The 25,142-nt window shown below is 38.2% G+C and overlaps 1 protein-coding gene across 1 annotated transcript in view; it reads right to left on the bottom strand.

Annotated features, from left to right (window-relative positions):
* PREX2 (phosphatidylinositol-3,4,5-trisphosphate dependent Rac exchange factor 2) overlaps nt 1–25,142 on the bottom strand; it is a 177,844-nt gene that overhangs the window by 25,037 nt on the left and 127,665 nt on the right. Inside the window, exons 34-38 of the mRNA XM_017812536.1 lie at nt 22,784–22,886; nt 20,075–20,218; nt 15,508–15,622; nt 3,784–3,850; nt 1,555–1,745 (exon numbers count right to left, since the gene is read on the bottom strand). Of these exons, the coding sequence (XP_017668025.1) occupies nt 1,555–1,745; nt 3,784–3,850; nt 15,508–15,622; nt 20,075–20,218; nt 22,784–22,886 (620 nt within the window). The remainder of the gene's footprint in view (nt 1–1,554; nt 1,746–3,783; nt 3,851–15,507; nt 15,623–20,074; nt 20,219–22,783; nt 22,887–25,142) is intronic.

The following is a 25,142-nucleotide window of genomic DNA, read 5'->3' as shown; positions in this document are numbered from 1 at the left end:
TTCATCTAAGAACAGCTCATGTTCAGATATAAGCAAACCACGTCTTCTTCAGTCACCAAATTATTCTGAATAATTTGTGACCCACACACTATAGAGTAATAGGTTATTTGGGCTATTAAAGTTGTTCTGACTTTATTGTTAAACTGTAAGAATTTTTGGCACGAATATACTAATGAATTAATTGAAATGGTGATGAAACCCAGCTTTATAAAAAATGGCACAATTAAGCCCAGTCTTTTCTGATGACATAAGACATGAAACTGAAACCAAGACAATGAGAAAAACTTTATAGCTTCATGGCCTTCTGAAACAACAGCATCATGACAGCCCATGCTATATAGTATTTCCATCTTCATCTGATATAGTGACTAGTGGTACATAACACAGCTTTTTTCTGCTATTACCTAAAGTCAAGTGCAGTATACAGCATGATATATACACTGGTATCATTGACAGAGAGTAATACAAATAGTCTGTTGCAAACTCTGTCAAATAGCAAGCATTGTCCTTGCTCAATTTAATGATGATGGCTATATATGGAGCTTTTCCTTTTCTTCATGCCTGATAATCTCCATTGCAGCTTATGTTGCAATTGCCTTTTTCTTTCCTTCCCTCGTCAGAGCTCTGTTAAAGAAAGGATATTACTTAAAATGAAGAGAAAGTAATGCTTATTCTAACACCAGGTCACCAAGTCTGCTAAAGTAAGGACTTGCATAGATCAGCAACTAAGCAGCATTTTTTACATACTGCTACTTCTGATCTACAGTTCAGAATTCTTATAAAACGTGCAGATATTTAGCATCAGATTATTTGTTATGTTAGGTCTTTTGTTTGTTGGGGTTTTTTTCCCCTTCTCCAGTTGTAGTCTTTGCTTTTTTAGTGGAATGGACCAAAAAAATTGTAATCTGCCCAGCTGGAGCATAAACAGAATATTAGAGAGGTCTATAATGATGTTTTTGTCATATATATAATGATGCTATTGTCATATATATATATTTGTCTAATAAAATCTCTTAGGGTTGATGACAAAGATCAGTTGATTACAGGTCAGTCTATTTTTTGATATTGTATTAAACCTATCGACCATTCTACAGGCTGAACCTCTACTTATCATAAAGTATTCTTGCAAAAATGTGTGTCTTAAGTTACTTTTTTTCCTTGAAACAAACTCTACTATTGTTCCCTCTAGCATACAAACTAAATACAAATTTCAGCATTTCTTGCCTGTATTAAGAGTTCAATATAGTAGGTGGTATTCATATAGGTAATGTTCCTTTTTCTGCTTTGGCAATTCAGATTTCTGCCTTTTACTGACTTGAATGAGGAACAATCCTTTACAACTGCACAAAACACAAATTGTACTGCTCGTTTCTGTCAATTACTGCAAATACAACTCTAGAATTTCACCAAAAATCTTTCAAGTTAGATATTTAGTTTAAGATATTAGGTATTTAGTGTAAGAACCCTAAATACCTAATAAAGAGCAGTGGTCTCCAACCTGCAACGGCTGCATGAATGACTGCAATCAATGGAGGAAAAAAAAAATCATCATACCGGTGAACTCCACTGTTGCACATAATGATGTGACAAGCTCCAAGCCTGCTACAGAGTTCAGATGACACAGAAAGCAATCCCACTCCAGAAGCACTGCACGCAGTGTATGCACAGGCGGCGGTGCGCTTGGATCGGATAAAGGACCCTATGAGTCGGTAAAGTTCATCCAAGCAATTGAGAGGCCTCATCAGCTGCAAGAAAGGAAATTAGAGTTATTTAAATATTTGCTACTGAGAACACATGAAATACTCTAAAAGAACAGGTCATCACAGGAGGAATACCCGATCTAGTTGAGAAAGCCAAAGCCAAATTCCATGACATAAATACAAAACACAGTTTTCTGTTACATGACCTAAGAACTTTTAAACACTTTTCAATTCTTACCATCACTGATTGTTTCATTCCCAGGCCTGCCTATGGAAGTGTTCTTCACTTCAATAGACTGAATAGACCCATGAGGGCTATATCCACTAATGGACTGGGCAAAGAAGGGAAGCCATGAAGAGGCAACCCACAACCACACACAGATACAGAAGGAATACTAAGACTGGTTAATAGACCTGCTGAGAAAATCAGCTTATAATTATGACAACACTGTCCTTTATTTATCAAATATCTAGTTCCTAATCCTGACTAGCAACATCAAAAAATAAAAACGAACACAAGTCAAAAACATATCACAAAGCAAGAACAGTTAACTTTGTAGCAGGACTTAAAATGATCCCAGGATTACTGTACTAAAAATGAATGATCCACCTAATAAAGAAGACAACTTCAAGTGCAAGGCTGCTGTCAGAAGAGGATCCTTCAAGAGTGGTCTAGCAATGAAAACAGTATTTCGTGGTGCTTTGTGTACCAGAGATGTTCACAATACCATTCTGCAGACCTCATAATTCCAAATTCTGACTTCTGTTTATTCCAGAAACACCTAAAGATTCCAACAAACCCCTGTGCTACTCAAAGAATTAATCTTTTGAAAGACAGATTCATTCCCTAAGGACAGTTTTAACAGTTAGGGAAATGGCAGCCTCACTTGCTCCTATGTGATAGTTATTTCATTGGAAAGCATAGAGGTCAAGTAAATCAACTATAACAAATAGCATATTTAAACCTGGGTACATATAGATTTAACTTGGTTTAGGTCCTACTGGTTTAACTTGCACCCATTTAAATTGATTTTAGATGGTGTCATTTACTAATGCAAAGCTATGGGCAATAAAGTGAAAAGTGCAGCCAAAAATGGATCATGCACTCACTCTTGGCTTGCTCCAGTTGCAAAATAAATGCATTAGCCTAACATAGTATCCCTTGGTCAGATCTGGATTATGAGATACTTTTCTCTTGCCCTTGAACTTTTCACTGAAATAGACAGGGAACAGGTTTAGGGGTAACAAGCATTTCACATACAGCTGAACATCCCCTGCTGCACCGCTGACTGCATGGGCAAGTTAAGTTGCTCACTCCCCAGGGAAGGAGAAGCCAATGTCCTTCCCTCCTGTGCAGTCCTGCATGGATCCAAGAAACAGGAACTATCAGTCTGTTAACAGCAATGCTGGTGATACTGACATAACATTTTAGTCTGTCATATAGCTCAGCTGATGATCACTATTATTTCTCAAGCCACAGTAGCTCAATCACTTTTGAAGTCAGCATAGGCAAGACCATAGGAATTTCTTTACTTCCCCTATTGGGTTGCAGTACAGGCATTAACTCTCCAACAGCAGGAGAGAGCACTAAACGAATTTTCATAGCCCCTGGGATCTCTGAGCCACAGAGGTTTAAAGACAGATGAAAGCATTTGAAGAAAGCCTAAATGAGAAAATTCAGAAGAAAGCCTTCTGAGCAGGCTGCTGAAGGAGTATTTAATTTGGAAAAGCGCTTCCAGCATTCAGAACAAAGAATTTCTGCCTGCACCTGTCCTCCCCCATCCCACCGCACATGCTCTTAAAAGCAGTTGCACTGCTCTGAAAGCACAGTGAAAAAGGAAAGTTATGATTTCTCTTCTCAAACACATAGATACCCTCCTGCCACACCTTTTGATACAGAACCAGAGGGCACCACCTACCTCTAAAACACAGGTGGAACAAAATGCTGTAAGAGAGCTCCTCCCTTCCCTGCCCCTCTCCCCACAGCTTTAAATAATTCAGTTTATTGATGGAATTAAGAAAGCCTTGACAACACAGTGTGTAGCATAGAAAGTTTAATTAGGCACTTAATATTTTTATTTACCTTATCTATATATGCTGCTTTAGATGTTGAATTTGGAGGCAAGTTTGACTTGTCCAGGTAGAATGCCCTGAAAGAACAAACAGAATAAGGCAACAACTGTTAACTGTTTAAGCTCCTGAACAAAATGTACGTAAGTGATTGTTGTTAGACACCATCCTAAGGCTGGAATTTTTTTTACCTTATGCTAAGGGAGGGTCAAGGAGTAATACAATACTAAACAGGCATTATCACTCTTTCCTTTAAAGTAATAAGGTACATTTTTTGTTCTGAAGACAAAAACTGTCCCTCTCCTCTTTGATAGTACAGTGCAAAATTGTAATGTCCAGTTATCAGAGAAAAATGGATCTGAAAGTGATTTTCACCAAAACAATCCATAAAAAGGTTTGTGGCAACTGTATAGATTTTAATATATACTTGGCATATAAACAGTGCCTGAGCCTCACACACTACAAGCTTTTTTATATTCACTCTATACAACTGCAATAACATAGAAGCAGAATCCCAAACATGAAACACAGTACTGACAGAGGAAATGTATATATGTTCACAATATAAAAAGAAACAAAAAAGTAATAATCCTTCAAGGAACAAATATGCAACATACAAGCAAAATGGCATTTGCAATGTGTGCACTCGTGCATGTATGTGCAAATAAAAAACAAACTGCCTTTCTTTACACTTCTTTGAAAATTAATTAATGCATTAAAGGAAAAGCCAAAGAAAATTCTAATTTACCTGCAGAAGACAACAGTGATGGACAACGCATACTTACTTTAATCAGGTTTATCCACTGTGTATCAACTCATATTATCCCAGCTCCTTCTAATACCTTTCCCTTATCAATGAATAGTCCCAGAAGAACTTTATATAGAATGCACAAATGCATCATGTGCTGTTTTCAAATACAAAGTCGACTAATTTCTGTGTGACACAAAGGAGGCTGACATTTTGTACAGAGGGTTTCCACACTATCCTCTCCTAAAACAAAGAACCTTTCCTCTTACTCAACACCAAAAAGGAAGAGCTTTAGCAAAGAGCACACAGGAAGCATAGAGCTCTTCTCCTGTCTCTTTCCACTCAGGAGACCTAAACGAATTTTTGTTTTAACTTTCCAGTTTATAAGCAACTTAGTTGCTCACCACAGAGGAGCTATCATTAAAGATCTCATAGGCAGTGGAAATATCCTACTTACCTCTAAGATTACAGGGTTTTTTGCCTCTGCAACAACACTTAAAAAAACATTGTCCCTGCCCATAGCAGTAGAGTTGGACCAGATGAACTTTAAAGGTCCCTTCCAACTCAAAACATTCTGTGATTCTCTGATCGCAAAACTCATTCTGCTAGTTGTAAAGCTCCTAAAACCTCCTGGGGGAGCTGAAAATAGAAATATTTGGTAGGCCTCCCTGCCTGTACAACCAGTGAGAACCAGTCAACAGCTATCACTGCTGCAATTCTGGGCAAGGTTTAAATAAAACAAAACAAGACAAGCCCCACTGAACTATGGAAGACACAGGAAAAAAAGAAAGATATTCTCCAGTGACAACCTCAAGGTATCACTATGATGTAGCTCCACTGCCTGTCCACAAGGAGCAGACCTGACTAAATCACAGAATCACAGAATATGCTGAGTTGGAAGGAACTCACAAGGATCATTGAGTCCAACTCTTAGACCTGCACAGGACCATCCCCAAGAGTCACACCATGTGCCCAAGGGTATTTTCCAAACACTTCTTAAACTCGGGAGCCTGTTCCAGCACCTAACCAGCCTCTGGATAACCTAAACCTCCCCTGACAAAACTTCAGGCCATTCCCTTGGGTCCTGTGACTGGTCACCATAGAGAAGAGATCAGTGCCTGCCCCTCCTCTTCCCCTCACAAGGAAGCTGAGGATTGCCATGAGGTCTTCCCTCAGTTTCCTCTTCTCCAGGATAAGCAGAGCAAGTGATCTCAGCTGTTCCCCATACAGCTTCCCCTCAAACCCCTTCACCATCTTTGTTGCCCTGTGGGCAGGGGTGCAGACTGCAGATTTGAATATCTTTTATTCTTCAATAATCTGGAATAATTGTGTGGATAAAAAAAATCCATCCACTTTTAATTCTAGTAAACTTTTCTTCCTATCGCCTGTAGTTTTGAAAAACATCTTCTCCCAAATTTAAGGTTTGAATTAATCCCTTCAGAAAGCACAGCAAAGCTTTGTTATTCCATTAAGCCTGTTGCATGATCCAGAATGTACTCTGTGTCAAAGGAAGCTGGAAACCATTGAAAGGAAAAGAGGTTTGTAGAGAAAATTACTCATAAATCACTTTGAGGGGCCACAGCACATAAAAGCTACCTCAGCAGCAATAGACCAACCTTTTTCCTTGTTAGCAAAGCTAAAAAACAAAGCATCGCCCTGCTCTCCACTGACCATTATCAGACTGAAAGCCTATACCGCTCTTTCCTGCCAAGAGATAGGAAAACCTGCTTCATTTGGAGTCTGTTCAGCACTCTCATTCTCTTTGGACTGTTATTTCAGCAAATTCAGCTGCATTAAATGAAACCAGAAACCAAAAATAGAACAGTACACACATTAATGGAGTACATAGAAAATAATTAACTCAGGATACAAAATGAAGCAACATGGACACTAGAATGGGATATACAATTATAGGAATTACTCCATTTATTCAGTCAATTATTCATTAACCTAAACAACAAACAAAAAATCAACTATACACAACATGCATTTAAAAACATCAAAGTATCCTGTTACAAGTGAAACTATTCCCCCCTCCCCAATCAGATAACACTCCCAGATATTCCCCAAGTGCTTTATTTCTATTGCTTTTCATAAAAACTGTCTTCAGTATTTTATAGAACATGACAAACTGTGGACAGCATATAAATTTCCAAAGCACTTCACTTAATTACTAAATGCTTGTAAAGGTCCTTAATCATATTTTATAGGAAAAGTTAATGGCAATCTTGGCATGGTGCCCAATTTAGACAATATTTTCTAATCCATTTGAAATGAACCAGAATGAAATCATAGTTCTTTGTCTCCAAATGCGACGCTAGTTTTTCTTTTAAAGCCTTACAATTTCTCTAAAATGTAACAGAAAAACCTTTCTTAAAAAAAAAAAAAAAGGTAGATAATCCAGTACTAAATCTACAAGGGAGTATTGATTGCTGCATTTGAGTTTTGTAGGATATCCCCTAAGTAACAATGCCAAATAATGGGACAAGTATCTCAGGGAAAACTAACACTGAGATAAAGTAACAAACATCTTAAGGTTCAAGAAGAAAAATCTATCACAAGGTGAATGCCTTCCCGAGATGTTTTCCCAGAACTTAAGTACAAAGGAGATGCAGCAGTACTGACGTTTTCTTAGTGAAGCATTTTACAGGGTACCCTCCAAAACTGACAGAGACATATAAAATGCTGAAAATTTAAAATATTGCAAATGGAACCCTAAGAAGGCTCCAGACCAGCAGAGAGACGCATTCCTGAGTAACTTTGTACATGCAAAAAATTCGAGCAAATCCATGTCTTATTCTCAATTTCTTGTTTCAGTAAGCACATAGGGTTATGCTAGGTATTGGTAATCTTGTCTTGAAAATACAAAGATAGTAAAGAAGTGATAAGAGAGGGGGGAGTAACTGGGTTATGGCATTTAAAAAAGGCCAGTTGGGGGTTCTGCTCTAGAAAGCTTTTACTTTGATTTTATAGAGGAGAAGAATTCAGTCTTTTATATTTTCTGCATCATTGTGGCATACATATAAATTAACTCAAAATGTCTGCAACAGAAGGATGGAAATATGCCTTAATTCTACTAGATTTTCAGTGTCTCAGTCACAAGATATTCAAGATCATGCACAAAACCGTAGTCAAGAACCTTAGAAAGGAACAGAGGTGCAGAGTTGGGAAGTGTTGGAGTTAGTGTCCCTAATTCTTTTCTTCAGCTCAATCTAAAAAGCATGTACTTATGACATAGATAAACAGTATCTCTATGTATTGGCATCTATATGCACATATACTTTTGTATTTCCTTAATAACAATTTTCTTGCAAGACTGCAGCATCTCGCTAAACTAGTGGTCTCTCACAAATTTAACCTCTCTCCCGTCTATGAATAAGGCAGGTTGAGAAATTGGCATTAGGATGAGTACAAGTATCTGAGGTGCAAACTGAGAAGGATGCTTGCAAAGGAAGAGATCTCCTATCCAAGCAGACACTTCACAGCCCTGCTCTCAAACCTTTATAAACACAGGGGATCTCAGAAATGAGAGCATAGAAATGTGAAGACAGAAAGTTATGGATGACAAAACCAAATCCAAATCCAATTTGCTCTATTTAACACTGCCCACTTTTCACATACCTATTTCACATTCCTATTTTCCAGGAAATCTAGTCTCCAGCATCTCTACCTACATCCAAAAGCACCTGAAACCATCCTTTTCATGATGATGTGAAAGGGAAGTTCTTGAGCCACAGACCAATTACAGCTGCCTTCTTGCTTATCCCATCATTATCCAAACAGCCAAATCCACACTGAACACAATAATGCTAATTAATTGCTTCCACATTTGCCTTTCAGACAGTGGATGTCTCCTTTTTAGCTCCTGATATTCCAGACATGGAATACACTGTTAAAAAAGACAATGTGGCAAATAGTCATTGGGTTCTCAGGATTTCAACTACAGCTACAAGCTGTACAAGCTGCAGGCTTGGGCTGGACTCCCATCAGTGACCAGAGTGAAAGAAAAGGCTCCACCTTTGATGGCTGCATATATATGTTCTCTGCATTTGAGGAGGATAAAGAAAGCAGGATGAACTAGATGATGAACTAGTGAGCAAAGACTCAGTACATATTATCTATCAAGACACATAATTTCCAATTTCAGAACATCATCTATAATAAATACTGATCATACTGTATTAATAGTCTAACGAAACAATGAATTTACATTCACAGAATAAGCACAGCACTGAAAGGGGAAAAAAACTTCCTGAAGCTAAATTCGAGCCAGCTGGCAGTATCTTTTAGACCAGCTAGATAAATTTAATTTATTTTGCCCCAGATCTCTCTATTCTCTCTCTAGTCTTGCTTCACTTAGATGCAATGAATCTCGATTTCTGTTTTACCTAACATACTTCTCATTAAGTTCATCAGGAGACAAGCTGTTATTTCCTTGTTACGTCCTTCAGAAGGAATGCTTAATTTTCTATCTCTCCTTCATAAAGGTTTTGCATTTAGAGAGACTTAAATCACAAGATTCTAGTTCATTTGGAACAACATCTTAAAAATCTAAGGGGCATTATATTTCCAATGTTTATAGTCATATAAAATACATGATAAATTTGTGTATGTAGCATTACAGTCCAATTTTACTGTTGCTTTTTTGAATACAAAGCTAGGTATCAAACAGGTAACACTGAGTACAGGAAAACAGTTTTGCATCTGCTTTTTTCTGCTACAAAAAGAAAATCTTATCACAGAACCACGGTTTGAAACCTGTAACTCTCTTCACGTTGTTCTTTTCTGAATTTGATGGCAATGACAAAAACTGTTAGTTGCTCATTAACATGTGGTTCACTGAAGAGAACAGACATGAAGGAGAGTAAGACTAAAATCACAGGACAAGAGTGGCACAAGGACAAGCAACATAAGCTTCTTAATCACATGAGCAGCTTGGTTTGGAAAAGCTTTCCACTGGAAACAGTGGGGGAAGGAATCTGTCACTTTTAAGGTGGATTTTCATATATTTATTACAGGAATTGATATATGATCTAGTCTTTGTGATAACACAAGTGTTGCCTTGAGCCTTCATCAGTTTGTTTCAGAGACAGACAAGCTCTTGCTTTCATAGTAATTAACTATCCTTAAGTGGATACGTCCTTTATGCCATTGTAGCTCATTTATAGCAAAGCAACTCTTAGAGAATTTTACTTCAGCCTGAAGCCATGAGTGCCATCATATCTACTTTCTGCATTTATTAAATTATACAGGATAAGGAAAATATCAGCCTGCCAAGCAGTCTGCATCTTAAGAGACTGTTGTGCATGTATACATGTATGTATAAATAAAAGAGATGTTACATTCCTCAGACAGATTTTGTTCCATGTTTGCATAAATTCTAGGGGTAGAAATAGTTTCCTTTTCTTATCTTTCAAAAAATTAGATGAAACAAGAAACCCCAACAATATGAAAACCTCATGAATTGCAACATCCCTAAATAAAGAATTCAATTAAGTTTGCCATTGCTCTGTGGAGAACTACTTATGACATAAAAAAAAAATACAGGAGTCTTCAGACAGAGAAATTGTTTGAAGCTACATTGTAAATGAAACTCTTTAAAATGACAAATACTACATTCAGTGTAATCAGATGTTCAATGTAATGAGGGTAGTTAGCTAAATCATTTGTCATTAGATTCACTGATTATAATTGCTTCCTTAGCATACAGACTTCCATTTACCTCCTAAAATGATATCCAAGAAAGTAGCAACATAGGAGAAAAAAAAACAAACCCCAAACCCCTCCTCCCAAGACCCCACAAAAATAGTCTTTTCCCTTTACTGCCTGCTTTAATTTTTCTTCTATTATGGCAGTACAACAGGCTTACTGAAGCTGCCAATAAACCTGGACACAGCTGACTTCAAAGAATAGTTCCAAATCACACAGAATGGTAGGCAGGAAGCAAGGAACATTTTTTCCAGACCTTTTCTTTTCTATTGATGCACAGATGAGTTAATTACTACACAGTGCTAATTAGCACCCACACCAGTGGTGGGGTTGTCCAGCAACCCCCAGCTGTCTTTCCCACAGCTTGATCCTATCTCTGGAGTAAAGAACTGGGTCATCATATAGTCAGAGGTGTCACAAGAAAGTGCCATGCTGGGGATAAAAGAAAATTAATTGGAAAGTAAAGCTCTCCTAAACCTCCCCTTCATCTATTATTTTTTTCTTTTCCTCTGAATGTTCCCAGTCTTAGCCACCATAGCATCAGGAAACAAATGTTAGAGGTGCTTAGATGTCTAAATGCAAGCATAGGTGCTGAAGAAGCATTAAAAGTGCTTATGTATCTAAAACCCACTGATTTCACTAATTTGTCATCAGGTAAAAATTATCTGCATAGACAGTTTTAGAATCCAAAAAGGTATATTGATGTGCAGTTTTCAGCACCTATAGTCAACTGTGGTTTGCTCTTGCAGTCAACAATGACAACAAAGCTTTCTGCAGAGACCCAGAAGCTGGAAGCATACTTAGTACAGCCACAGCCCTGCACCCCACGGAAAGACTTGTGTCCTGAACATCCTCTCTGCCTTTGCGATACATCCCAGATGTGCCTGGGCTTTTCTGACTAATTGGGTAAACAGGAGCACCTGTAGAAAATTGCCGTTCAATAGAATGTCATAGGAGGGACATATGAATGAGAATTCATACATACAACAACAGATTAATCTGATAAAATGTCAAATACTCACAGAGAAAGGAAGACTGGTAGAGAAATCTTACTACTGTAGTGTCCAAGTCCCATCCTGGGCCATAAAGTCCAAAATTTTGATAACTTGGACAAACATTACAGAAGTTTTCATTCCTACGCTCAAAATCCATTTTAGAAATTGATTACTTTTTGCAGGAAGCTAATCCAAAACTTTATTTCTCTGAGCATAAAAACTGTTCTGATATCCAACTAAATGTTTTATTTTAAAGTCACTATTCAGTTCCAAGCATTAGCTGAGTTATGGCCATCCAGCTAACCTGTCTATCAGGGTCTGTCCCAGCTTCCAACTAATCTTTTGATCACTGTAAGGACCTTAAGACTTATTTCTATGCAATGCAGTAATAGCTACCATATTGAGCCTCACTCTGCAGGAAATAGACTTTTATCAAATATAAAAACTATACTCAAAGGACAGAATGTATTTTAAATAAATAATTCTTAAAACAGTAATGCTTCAAAAATTACAGTTGAAGTCTACCCTCAATCTTTTACAATTACATGACTCAAGATTGGTAAGAGCATACTTAAATCAAACAAGCAGTCCAAGTAAATACAGCGCTTTTGTGAGATTTTGTTATTCCTATCAGCATTTGTAGTAATTATGGATTTGAACAGCATTGTGCTGTGCACTGTTGAAGCAAAACGGTGTCTGGTATCTGTAACAGCAAAAGGACTGAGTCAGGATGAAAACAGCCTATTTGAAAGTCAGGAAGTACCAAAAAAGGAAGATTGGGACAAGTGGGAGGAGGCAAGAGAATACAGATTGGGTTTATTTAACAGGAACCTCCATGGAGGGCAGATACCCAGGTTCTTTTTAGTCCTCTTCTAAATTAGAAGACAACTGCTGAGCTATCAAACACATAGTAATAAAGATCTTGAAAATCTCTGCTGACCTAATTACTTTCACTTGGACGTACTGCATGTTTCTCATTAGCAAACAATTTGATGATGTTAAATTTACATTGCTGGCAACTACTAGCAGCAGCTCAGCTCACAAATAGAATTTCAACATAACTTTATTTTCCTTATCAGTGTCACAGAAAAACAATTGGTGAACTGTAAAAACAAAAAGTGCTGTGAAAAAGAAATAGGAGAATAAGAATAGTTATTAAGAACAGTTGTAGGTCAGATGCTAAGTATTTCTCAGCAGTTTCAGAAATTTCATAAACTAGGCATTAGTTGTTTTCTTGGTTTTTTTTTAAATAACACCTTTATTTCAATAAAGGATTTCAAACGTATTGCTCGAATAGAGGATATTGCCTGAGGAATTGTAGAAAAACTCAACTTCAACTGGTCTTAGAATAAAAGTTCCCTTATATTACTAATTAGATTCAAATAGCTAGGGTAAAGTATATTACAGAAGATGGAGGGACATTCTCTCCATTCCACATAAACATGAAATTCTATAACTGATTTTCAACTGTCTTCCATGCATTCTCATAAAAATGATAATCTTATCAATGACTATTTCACAGCTGAGGTAGTACTTGTAAAAGCCCCAAAGCAAGAACCATGAAAGACAGAAGGTCTCATAATGCTCAAATCACTGTCAAGAAGGGCAATTTTGCACCTGGATTTATTGCATCACTTCTGTTACTGTGAAAAAGCTGGTCAGTGTTTCATATATATGAATGAACTCTGCAATAAAAGCAAGGGTTCAGCTTCTTGACTTTGTATGATAGATAATGGTTATCCTTCCTGAAATTCGCTAAAAAATTACTAATATATATTTTGATTCATTCAAATAAATAATTCATTAATTGATTTTAATTTCTTTTAAAGCACACATCAGTATCTGATTTGTGCTATGTACTCAAACTTTAAGAAGAATTTACTGTAAGAAATTAAGAGCTAGTTGAGTAAAGGTACTACTCATTTTTTAATTTACTGTCCTACTTAGGTATATACCAAGTTAGGTCAACAGCTCTGTTTGTAAGTGGGACCATACACAACAAAGTGGTCTCTTCCGTTTCACATTATTATTGGAGCATTATTATCTCAATGCATCAGAAATAAGAGAATTTGAAAATGTATCAAGAGTTCTCATCAATGGATGCCTTGGCTGTGCCTCAAAAGTGTGACTGCCAGCCACTGCCTTCATTCCCACCTGTCTCCATCCTCTTCTCCAACCGCTTTTTCCTTTGCTGTTGCTCTCATTTGCTTTGGCTGCTGTAGTGATGGAGAGATTATAAGATGGTCATCAGATGATCATTTCACAAGCAAGCAATGCATTCCTTTTATATGCAGAAAGAATGGTTTATGGATTATATCTTGAATGACTTATTGATTAAGACGTTCTGCGCACAGGATTTCTTCCACTTGAAGAGTTTCAGTATTATTGCACTTGAGCATGTTTCCAGGGAATATTCAATTTCACGTTTTGTTCTTCTTCAGAGCAATTATCCAAACGTTAATATCTTTTGCTGCTGTAGTTACTTTCTGTTTTATTAGATTCTCCTGGCCAAACACCTACACAGGCTAGCAAACAGCAGAAAAAGAATGAAGCATCTGCTTTTCTCTTTTTCCTCTTCACATTATGTCAGTTAATTCCTGAAGCTGTTTGTGCCTCACTTAAGAAATGGGTATAGTTCACCGGAAAGCAAACAAATCAATTACTGAATGTTCTGAACAGACATTAGAGGGCTGAAAAAAAAATCCAAAATTTTCCTATTCTTGTGACTGCGCAGAGATCCTCATGGTAATTTTTGTTGAATGATAACTTTTTCATGGTAATTTCTTGCAAAATTAGGCTTTGGAGCTTAGCAATTGATCAGAGCTGTGAGTCACAAGACCATAAGAGGAATGTACCTCATTAAAGCCACAATGTGAATGGAGGACCTAACACATGAGGTAACCAAGGTCAGGGAACACCAGAGCACAGAGTCAGGAAGAATTTATTTTAAGGATTTTCATGGGAGGCTAAATTGGTCCTATTCATAGGAAAAAAACAGCACAAAAAGTCTTGTCTTCCCCAACTGATACAATCTCTTTCTAACACTATCTGACTTCATTGAGGCCAAATACTGGCATGACCAAAGGGCTCTGTAAAACTGATTTATAACATAAGCCTTACCATATAAATACTCAGGAGGAACTTTTTCCCCAAATATGAAGTGCTAATACAAGAAGGTAGAAAACAGACTAAATAAGTACATTTGTCCTTGATATAGAAGTGCACTGACACAGATGTCACCAATAAAATAAAATATAATGTACTCACTGAATGCAACTGGCTTTAAAATCACTTTTGTTATAGTAGTAATTAGATTAAAACACACTCTAGAAAGTCCACTGCTTTAGTAACAAAATAGAGAAACAGTTTTGCAAGATCCACGAAAAAAACCTTCCAAAGACAGGAGTGGACCAACAGGTGAAGGAATTGCAAATGGGACCCTCGTTATCTTCTTTCCCCTCCTCCATTGTCCTTAACCTTTTTTTAACTCATGTTCTCTGCTGCTTTTGAAAACTGCCTTATCATTCTAGTGAAATGATAGTATTTCCATCTGATTCAAGAATTTTAAGAGTGTATAGATGTGATTTTACCACAGTCCTTTACATCTTCAGCTCATGTGGCATGTAAGCGTACTCAAACAGGTGTTTTTCACAGATACAGTGAGATGCAAGAGTGGTCTATGTACCCATCTTCATTATTTTACTTCAACTAATAGATTATTTTGTACAGCAGAAATTCTCTCTTTATGTGCAACTTATTAATGAAATATTTACCAAAACACAGCTGCATAATTTTTACATATACAGGCAAGTATGTACTCTGTAACCCATAGCCGATGCTGCTGCAGGTATCCAAATATTTATGTATTCCCATTAGCATAGCGGGGTGCAAGGAGGAAGATGCTCAGCTTTGAGGAAAACAGCACTATTTTTCAAGTCCTATTCTGTAGAAATTAGGTAGATACGGTCTGTAAAATCAGATCATAATGTTTAGCAATTCTGATACTCCATTTGTGATCAAGTAGACATTCTCTTTTCTCTGTGCATTAGTACAACAACTTCGAGGCAACTATAGTTATAGTTTTCAGGGGAAAACAATTTTGTAAAAAGTAACTTAACAGTGCAGAAATCAGAAAAGTCAGAACCACGAATCTTGGATCTTATTCAATTATGCACCAAAAACCAACCACCATACAACACATTTCAGCTTAAAGATGTGTCACGGAAACTGAACTGAAAAGCAGAACTTTGCAAACTAAGCTCAGGAATATTGATTTATTACTCACCGTAGTTTCTGGTTATACTGCTTGACTTTTTCTAGTGAGGCTGCATTAATCTGAGCTTGAAATTCTTCTACTGAGACACTGTCTCTGTAATAGTATCCTTCCATGCTCTCCAGTGCTGTGAAAAGAGAAAGGAGAATGGAAAAGAGAAAGATCAGTATTAAATATTTAGTAATTGCCTTCTTTGTAGTTTTGCTCACACACAACTGAATTTCTTTTTAACCTTGAGGCTGTGACTCTACTGTGGATTGCTGAACTGTTTCTGTATGTCATCATATTCATACAGATCTCTCTTAAAGATTTCATTTACAAGAAAAATTGTATTTCTTGCCCTGTGGAAAATATAAAGGAGAGTGATAATTTGAATTCCTTTGCTCTAATTAAAGTATTCCTGCCCTGTGAATGTAAATGTGAGGTTTAGTTTTGATATATCCTGGAATAAAACAGTAGAATGAGCTGGGGCAATGGAAATAAAGGATTAATGTAGCAGTTACTTTCACAGAGGGAGACCTAACAACTTCTCACAAAGTCCAATTTTGGGAGATATGGAGCACCTGAACCTCTAGTTATTCCCACTGATAATGTGAATACCTTCTTCTAGATCAAGTAAAGCAAACTTCTCTGGATCTCTGAAAACACCCTAGAAGTTCCTTTTCAAGGCTCAGGTAAATGAAGTCAAATACTTGTCTGTGTCCACTTTTGTTGCATTCACTTCACCAAAGCAAGAATGAATATTGCTACAAGAACTCAGGAACTAAAAAAAATCTTGAATTAAAGGAAAGATTTTTATGCCCTTCCTACAAGCATTGCACAGAAATTAAAAAGAGGGGGAAAAAATGAATGCACTACCATTCCATTTTGGGGTTGTTTTCCTAGCAACAGATTCAAAAAAAAAAACACCAAAACAACAACAACAACAACAACAACAAAACAAAAAAACATTCCCCCAGACCCTTTGCTTTAGGGGCTTCATGGGTGTAACCTTCTCTTTAGTGAAGTCAAATCAAGTGTTTGAAAGATTCTCAAGAAAATGTGGACTGTAAAAATAAAGATTTTCCCATTAAGAGGTCAACCTTATTGATCTATGACATAAACCACAGGGTGAAATGGAAGTTTTTGGGGACAAGCACTAAAGACCTTACAATTAGGAATATGGTCACTTTAGCAATCCATACACAGTTTAAGAATCCATCATCCTATTAGAAAATGCAAGCAGTAAGCAGAGTTTTGATGGAAACATGCTGCTGTCTTACAGCTTAAGCTCCACAAGGAATATTAATTCTGTTTGTACTGCTTAATGTGAAAGAACATGCAAACTGCACTCTCCGTGCTCTCAGAGTTTGTAATTCTACTTCTGTGTGAAAAATATTAAATTTCAACAGACAGACTTGCTTCTTAACTTCCTTGGCACTAAGTCACACGAGAAAGCGCACACAAAAATATCCTCTGAACTCCATCTACAACAGCATGTTAGTACAAACAGAACCGATAATCCCTACTGCTTATTTTACTGGCACGGAGCTGGTTTTATTCAATTAGATTACCCAACCGGGAAACTCAGTCATCTGTCGGGACTGGCTGGAGCACACATTTCTGCCTCTGCAGGGGCCATGCTCACAGGTGCATGCAAGCACTCCCACACTGTGTGCTTTGGCTCTCCCCTCTCTGAAGGGTTTAACGTTTTTCTACCCAATATATTAGAAAGCTCTTTATAAGGAAGCTTTCCTTACAAACGTCTTCTATGGTATTCTTCCATCCAAGTTGAGATATTATGGTCTGAATGTATAGATAACCAAACGGGAAAACAACTTTGAAAAATGGATAGACTCTCCTAATGGGACAAGGTCCACTAAAAGCAGAATAGCACAGGGATCTATATTGTTCTATGTCTTTATCACTGACATGGACGAGGTAAGTCAAGCTTGCAGTAGGTACCAAACTGGGAGAAGCAGTAAGTATACTCAAGTGCAGGGCCATACAAAGAGGCCCTACACAGGATCGAGAAATCCAGCAGGAACCTTGTGAAACTGAACAAGGACAAATGTCAAGTTCTGCACCTGGAAAGACAGAGCCTAAGAGCAGCTCTGCTGAGAAGGAACTCAGGGTCATGTTAGGCAGCAGGCTGAACATGAGCCTGCAGTGTCCTCCGGCAACCACGATGGTCAAGATCCTCCTAAACCATATTAACATAAGCATGGCCAGTAGGCTTAAAGGAGTGCTTGTCCTCAATTTACTCAGAACGTGAAAGCTGCAGACCAACTGGAAAGAGCTGAGTAGAAGGGCCACTATGACGAGCCAGCTCTTCCCAACAGTGCATGCTGGCATGACAAGAGACAGTCGACATAAATTGAAACAAGAGATGTTTCAACTTGATAGAAAGAAAAAAATATTTTCCATTAGGGCAGTCAAGCAGAGTAACAGACTACCTAAGAGGTTGTGCAGTTTCTGCCCTTGGTGTTTGCAAGATCCTATTTGTTGGACACCCGAGCAACCTGGTTTCATGTCCCAGATGACACTGCTATGAGCAGGAGGTTGGACCAGAGATCTCCTGAGGTCCCTTCCAATCTGAATTATTCTATGATTCTATGAAAAACTGAAAAATGTCAAAAAACATATAAAATTTTAAATAAACTGAATTTTAATTTTAAATAAAGTGTCTTTCATTAAACTTATTTATTGCTGAGATCTTAATTCCAATGTAGGAAATAGAGAAATCTAATTGCCAATAGCAATATCTCAACATTCTCAGCCTCTAGTCCTACAAATCAGGATCCATTTGAATATATACACACCTAGGTATACGGCTGCACGAAACTGTTTTTTATAAATGGAGGGATAGATAATATAGCCCAGGTAAATATTAAAAAAGCTTGAAAAAATGTCTACAGTGCCAATCCTGCAAATATGTAGACTTTTAATTTTAGGCATGGAGCTATGCCACTCGGATAGAGCAACACAGAGATAAAGAGACTGATGTACACTTACCTGTGTCTCTGACAAAGTATTACAAAACCATCATTTTCTAAATGTTCCATTTGAAAATATCATAAACCATTGTATTTTAGGCAGGAAATGGCTCAGCCCTGATAAGCTTGGGAAGCAAGATTTCATTTCACAAGGAACTTACATTTTTAGCTAATGATTTTTAGTTACAGATGGGAATGTACTGAGTTAGTTTGATGGCAGCTCAGCCAAACCTCATAGGAATGAAGTAAAAAATAGAATCCCAATCCACTCATTAATGAGGTAAAACCTGAACAAAATAATGATTTAACCACTAGGATTTAAATTCTTATCCAAGACTTCTTATTCTTGGAGTCTAATGGACTATTTTAGAGGGAGGTCCTTAAAAATAAAAGAAATTTGATATGGTAAAGAAAGAAGAAACCTTCTATACCACTGAAAATTATTAAGCATATGTAAACACTTGAATGGATCCTTGCCCTTTTCCCTTAGCTTTCTACAAATATGCTTATCCAAAGAAGCAAATATTTTGGGCTTCTGGAAACAGAAAGGGGAAAAAATTTGCAAAATAAATCCTGTAGCACACTGAATCCCCTCCCCAATCTAAAAAAATTAGTATTTCCAGGAATTCAGGAATTCCTGAAACCAAGCTACTTTCTATTCTCTTTCGTGTGCCTTTTTGTCTGCCCTACTGAAACATGTCTCCTGCTCAGCGTTCTCATTTTCCCCTATGCCTGAAATTAATCCCTTCAAAAGAAATCCACTGAAGTCTTTATTAGTTTGTTTAAAAATAAGACTTCAGGGATCTTATTTTTAAAAAATAGTGTATTTTAACTTTATAGTAAATTCAGCTATTTCTCCATGTATCTTTCTGTTCACTATTTCCTTTTACATCCTGCTTATCTATCAGAGACCAAGCCCTTCTCGAATCCTTCATTTGTATGCCTGACTTCCGCCTATTCCTTATAGACCCTTGAAGCCTTTCGCAAGGTAGGGAGTACTTTCAGCTCCCTCTGAAATCAAAGGCGGTTCAAGGCAATCAGCAGCTCACATTCACCATTTCAGTGAGGCAAACTTCACGCTCTTGATGACTGTAATGACACCGCTGCTAATGCAGGCTGCCTCTAATTTATGAATAGTCTGAGCATCAGCGCCACCATTCCTTACTTTGTAATGTTTACAGAGCAATAACTACAAACGCCTGAAAATGTTATTTAACTCTTCATAACATTTTAAAGAGACAGAATTCTAAGGGGATAACAATGAAGCAATAGAAAAGATTACAGCACCATTTGAAAAGCAAAACACTTTGAAAAGCAAGTTTCATGCTCTAACTATTGTCCATTGCTGTTGGAATCATATAACAGGCATAAACTTAGAAACCTATACCCATGCCTCTATTTTTTATTAAAAATATCAGCATTTCTTAAATTTACATTTTAATTCAAAGGTCTAAATAAATGCCCACATTAAATGACATTTAAATATAAGCATTGTGCCCTTATAGTTACAAAGGACTTAAATCAGAGAAAATAAGTGAGGTTTTAAAGAAAGTTAACTGTTATGTGAAAGAAGCAGGGTGGGGGTGAATTAAAACTCAAGTTACCTTGTGAAAAAAGTACTGGATGGATTTTAAATCCCCCTCCATTCTTCAGCCTTTGAGGAAGCTGTTCAAAATGGTAACTATCAAGGTAGAAGTAAACCTTCAGCGTTTGCCGGCTTCCTTCTGCTTGGTACGTGATTGGTACATCTAAAAATACAGCCAGTGTCACAATTTCATTGAAAGCAATGGCACATCCTTTTACGGAAACTGTTGCACCCAAAATTCACATGGTTACAGACACAACTAATATATTCAGTATTTTACATTATACATGGTGTTGCTTTGGTCAATTTTGGCCTAACCATTATAAGGGAGTAGATAAACAGAAAAGCAGTGACCATCATCTTTGACAGACTGTCACCGACAACAAAAATACTCAGCAAATAATGTAGTTGGCAACATTCTACTTGTATTCCCTGTAAATATGGAGAAACATAGAATGGTTTGGGTTGGTAGGATCTTAAAGATCATCTAGTTCCAACCCCCTGGCCTGGGCAGGAATATCTTTCACAGACCAGGTTGCTCAAAGCCCCATCCAGCCTGGCCTTCAACACTTCCAGGGATGGGCGATCCACAACTTCACTGGGCAACCTGTTCCAGTGCCTCACCATCCCCACAGTAAAGAATTTCTTCCTGATAGCTAATCTAAACCTGCCCCCTTCCAGTTTAAAGCCATTCCCCCTTGTCCTGTCACAACATACCCTTGCAAAAAGTCCCTCTCCAGCTTTCTTGTAGGACCACTTTAGGTACTGGAAGGTGCTATAAGGTCTCCCCAGAGCCTTCTCCTCTCCAGGCTGAACAGTCCCAGTCCTCTCAGCCTTCCCTCATAGGAGAGGTGCCCCAGCCTGAGGACTGCACATCTATCTCCAGCACACAGTTTGAAACCACTGGAAGGATACCTGTAGCTACATTTCACAGGCCTTCATGAAGTGCACCATGTATAATATCAATGTGATATACAGCATTCTGTATATCAGATTATCCTCGGATTTGTATGGAATAGAACACAAGTAAATATACAATAGCTATCAGCATATTAATGAAATTATTATTAAAAATCAGGACTCAACTGAGAAAATAAATGTATCGGGGTAGAATAGAAAACTGTAAGAGAACATCACATAAGATTCTGACAGGCTAAATATCATAATAAAACAATTGGTGCAGGGTTTGGAGCAACCAGTAGCATCATATTGCAGTTACAGGGATTCCCCAACATACATCATGTGTATTATGACAGATGATTAACATGCAATGAGCATTAGCAAAAGTTTACAAAAATTTTGTATTTAGCTAAATCTCTCAGAGGAAGTCAGTTTAAATCAGTTTAATGCTTTTATGTATTTCCTGTTTAAGTACTGTTTCCATAGATGTCTCCAAGTTGAAAGCAGTAACAATAAAACATAGTGACTTGCATCAGTATTAACATTACGTAGTTTTTACACTGTACACATACCTAAATGGTAAAGATTCTAAAAGGACATTTTTCACTACTTTTGGTAATAAGACTTTTTTCTTTTATTGATTATGCAGCAACATAAATGAAAAAAAAAAAGCCAGTTACTTGTCTTCTGTAACCACAGCCAGGATGACTGTAGTGTCAGCACTTAAACCCAAAGAAAATACAGAACTTATTACAATCCTCGAACACATGGACTTTCCACTTATTTGCAAAGACACTTCAGTTGGAAAACGCAGCAATATGAACAGTTCATGACATAGGTATAAGGTTAAATCCTCATCAGGAGGCCCTCCTGTAACATATTGTTATCTGGTCCAGCAGGGCTTCTTTTTAAAACATTTCAAGCCTTACTTGAATTATACCAAAATAACTATGGTCTTATACAGGCTAATTCCTACCTGACTACCAGCCCTGTGCTACTGAATTCTTCAGACCCAAGGCAGCTTTGTGGATGGCTTTGTGTCTTCTGGTTTTGGTTACTGCAGAAGTTCTCTCATGTGTGGTCTCAATCCAGCAAAGGAATTGTTTCAGAACGGCTTGATGTGAAGCAGACATGCTTTCCTCCCTCCCAGGGGAGTTATGAGAAGGGAAAAAATGAGGGCTTTTTGCTCACTAAATAAAGTTCACTGCAGGAAAATATCTACCAGATGAACACAGACTAATAAAGGAATAGCTGAAAATAAGTGAAGGGTATGAACACCAGACTGCAAAGACAGTTCCTTCCTGGTGAGTTGGGCGAGTTTTGGGAGGAAGGGTTCAGGACCTGCTGATTGTCTGCAGTAGCAGGTCTCAGAGAAACTTCTCGCCCAATTTAAGGCTATCCTAATAGTGTTTGCCATCTCATTTCAAGGAACTCTTCAATGATCTACTTCGGTTTTCAGACAATAAAATGAAATGGGGTTCTCCATCTCACATCAGTTGCATTTCCCTACTAAGACATTCAAGATATTTTTACACGTTTCTTCAATAATAATTGGGTCTTCCAGGGACTTTCCTGATTCAGTCACATACTCTCAATGGAAAATTCAGTTAAGCAAACAATTTTGCCCCAAGGTTACTGACATTGCCAGATAACGATTCTGAATTTTCACTGATGATAGCTGTATCTCAGGACATGTAGGAATGTTAGGAGAGCTACAGATCTACTTATTCTCCATAATTCCAAGTTACATAACATTCCCTGTGGGAGGTGATGTTATAGGAACAAAAAATGTTACAAAAACAGTAAAGCCCAGATATTAATTACTCACTCGCAAATAATGGCTCTGGCTCTGATTGTCTGAAGTAAAAAGTAACTTTTTCCAAGTCAAACAATGCAACCAATGTATCTTCTAGCATGGCTTGCTCATCAGCCTAAAAAAGGCAAAAGGAAAATTGAAAAGGTCATTTCAGCCAGATGTTTTCCCCAACAGAAATAACATAAGAGAGCAGGACTTAAATTAACTACAGAATGTTGCGCAACATTTCACTGATGCAGTGTATAACCTATTTAACTCCTAGATAATGTAAATATCTTTGTTTCTATTGGCACTTTCCGTTTTATTACTAGCCAAGATTATAAAAATGAATGTTACCATTTCACACAGTAAATTAATATGCAATTTATAGCTACCATTACTTCTTGTGGTTTTGTAAAACACTGTATTATTATATTATTGGGTCGGAACCAACTCAAGCATGTGGGGGGCGTGGGGGAGGGATAGGTCAAATCTTATGGAGGTGAGGTAATGCTGTATCCCACATGCCAGCCCCTGTGAGTGTCCTGGGGCAACCCTGGAGCAGCTGTCAGTCACTGGACCCTTGGAGTCTGCTGGGCAAACCCAGGGCAGCTGCCAGTCAAAGCCAGCCTGGAAACACTTCAAGACACCACACTCCCCGGAGCCCATAATCCAGTCTTAGGTTGGCTGGCACACCAGGAGCACTGCCCCTCACTCTGCCCCAGAGCCACAGAATGGCCAGTGGGCCAGAAGTCCCGCCTGACAGGAGTGGCCACAGACGGTAAGCACATAAAAACAGCAACACATGGCTCCATTTTCACTTGAGACCTACCATGAGGAAACTGGACTTACACAGGACTCATTGGTGGTAGATCTTTTTCTCTTACTCTCTCTCTTTCTTTACTCCTAATTCTTCTCTTAATCTCCTTTCTTAATATTTTGGGTAACTTGGTAATAAGTTGGATTTTGCTAAATTTTATGGGTTAGCAACTGCTAAGTCTATGCATTGTGGAATGCTTTGTTTTTGTTGTTTGTTACCCTTTTAATCTTTTGCCAAGTTCTCTTATTTACTCCCTTATTTTCTAAAGTTATCAGTACAAGTATCTCCTCAGAAAACTTGTGAAGCATATTCTCCTTGTTCTACCTCAAGGTATTAAAGAAGCAAGGGCTCTTCTAAATATTTGGTGGGGGAATTTTTGGAGCCTTGTATATTTTTTAAAGTAAAACTCCTGGTTGAGCTTGTAGCTCCGGGGCTGGGGTCTTACAGGCTTTTAATCAAACCATTTTGTCATTATTCTGTATGACACCTGACTGTAACACCTTGTCCTGACACAAGGTCTAGCTTGTAAAGAAACAGAGGGGAAATGTGAAAACTGAATTCTTCTTTTTAGAAATTTTCTTTAAAAAATACCATAACTTTAGGATTTCACTTATGAACAAAGATAAGAGTTCATTGTGTCCACTCCAAGCACCAATAATTGAACCAGCAGCTCAGAGCAAGTACAGCTCAGGGTGACTTGCACTTTTACCTACAAAACTCTAGGTGCAAGTCAAGTATGTAGATATGCCAATATTCTGATTTGCACCTATGGTTCACTCTGTGTACTCCTGAGCTAAAGAGATAGTTAAAGAGATCCAGGACTTCTCAAGACACTTCACTAAATCTTTAAAAAGGAAAATATGGTTATCTTGACTTAAATGTTCAGAGCAATTACAGCAGAAATCACTAGTCACTTAAAGTAATTCTATTCCTTAGACAATGCTCCCCTAGCACTTCAGGTTAGAAAGAGCCAAAAGGGAATCTGAGGCATGCATTTGTCGTGGGTTTCTGTGGCCGGGTTTGCTTTTTTTTGGTAGCGGGGGAGGGCTACATGGGGTGATTTCTGTTAGAAGCATCTAGAAGTTCCCCCCTCCCCCCGGTGGAGCCAATGATAGCTGGCTACAGGAGGGATTTCCTGCTGATGGCCAAGGGAGAGCCAATTGTTGCGTCTCTGTGATAACATATTTAAGAAAAAGTTTGTTGTGCAGAAGAAATTGGAGCCAGGGGAGTTGCCAACATGGCCCTAGCCCAGGGCAAGCGTGGTGCTGGAGCCAAGCCAGCCCAGGCAGGGGCGGTGGCCACAGCCTGGGGCCCCACTGCAGCTGGCCCAGGGCAGGCACGGCAATGGAGTTGAGCCGGGCCAGGCCGGCCCCGCCGGCGGGCACTGCTCCCCCTCCCATTCCGGCCAAGCCGGGGTGGGCCGGAGCGGCCCCACCACATTGCAGCTGAGCCCATGCGGGAACAAGTGGATGCATGAAGGAGGACTGTTACCCTCGTGGGAGGCCCAGGAGGGAGAGGGGTCCTTCCCAAGATCTGTGGCCTGTGGAGAGGAGCCTGTGCTGGAGCAGGTTA

Source organism: Lepidothrix coronata, unplaced genomic scaffold, assembly GCF_001604755.1.
Source record: "Lepidothrix coronata isolate B3197 unplaced genomic scaffold, Lepidothrix_coronata-1.0 Scaffold36, whole genome shotgun sequence".
Taxonomy (NCBI): domain Eukaryota; kingdom Metazoa; phylum Chordata; class Aves; order Passeriformes; family Pipridae; genus Lepidothrix; species Lepidothrix coronata.
The sequence above is the reverse complement of the archived record's forward strand: the minus strand, read 5'-3'. Positions and strand labels throughout refer to the sequence as shown.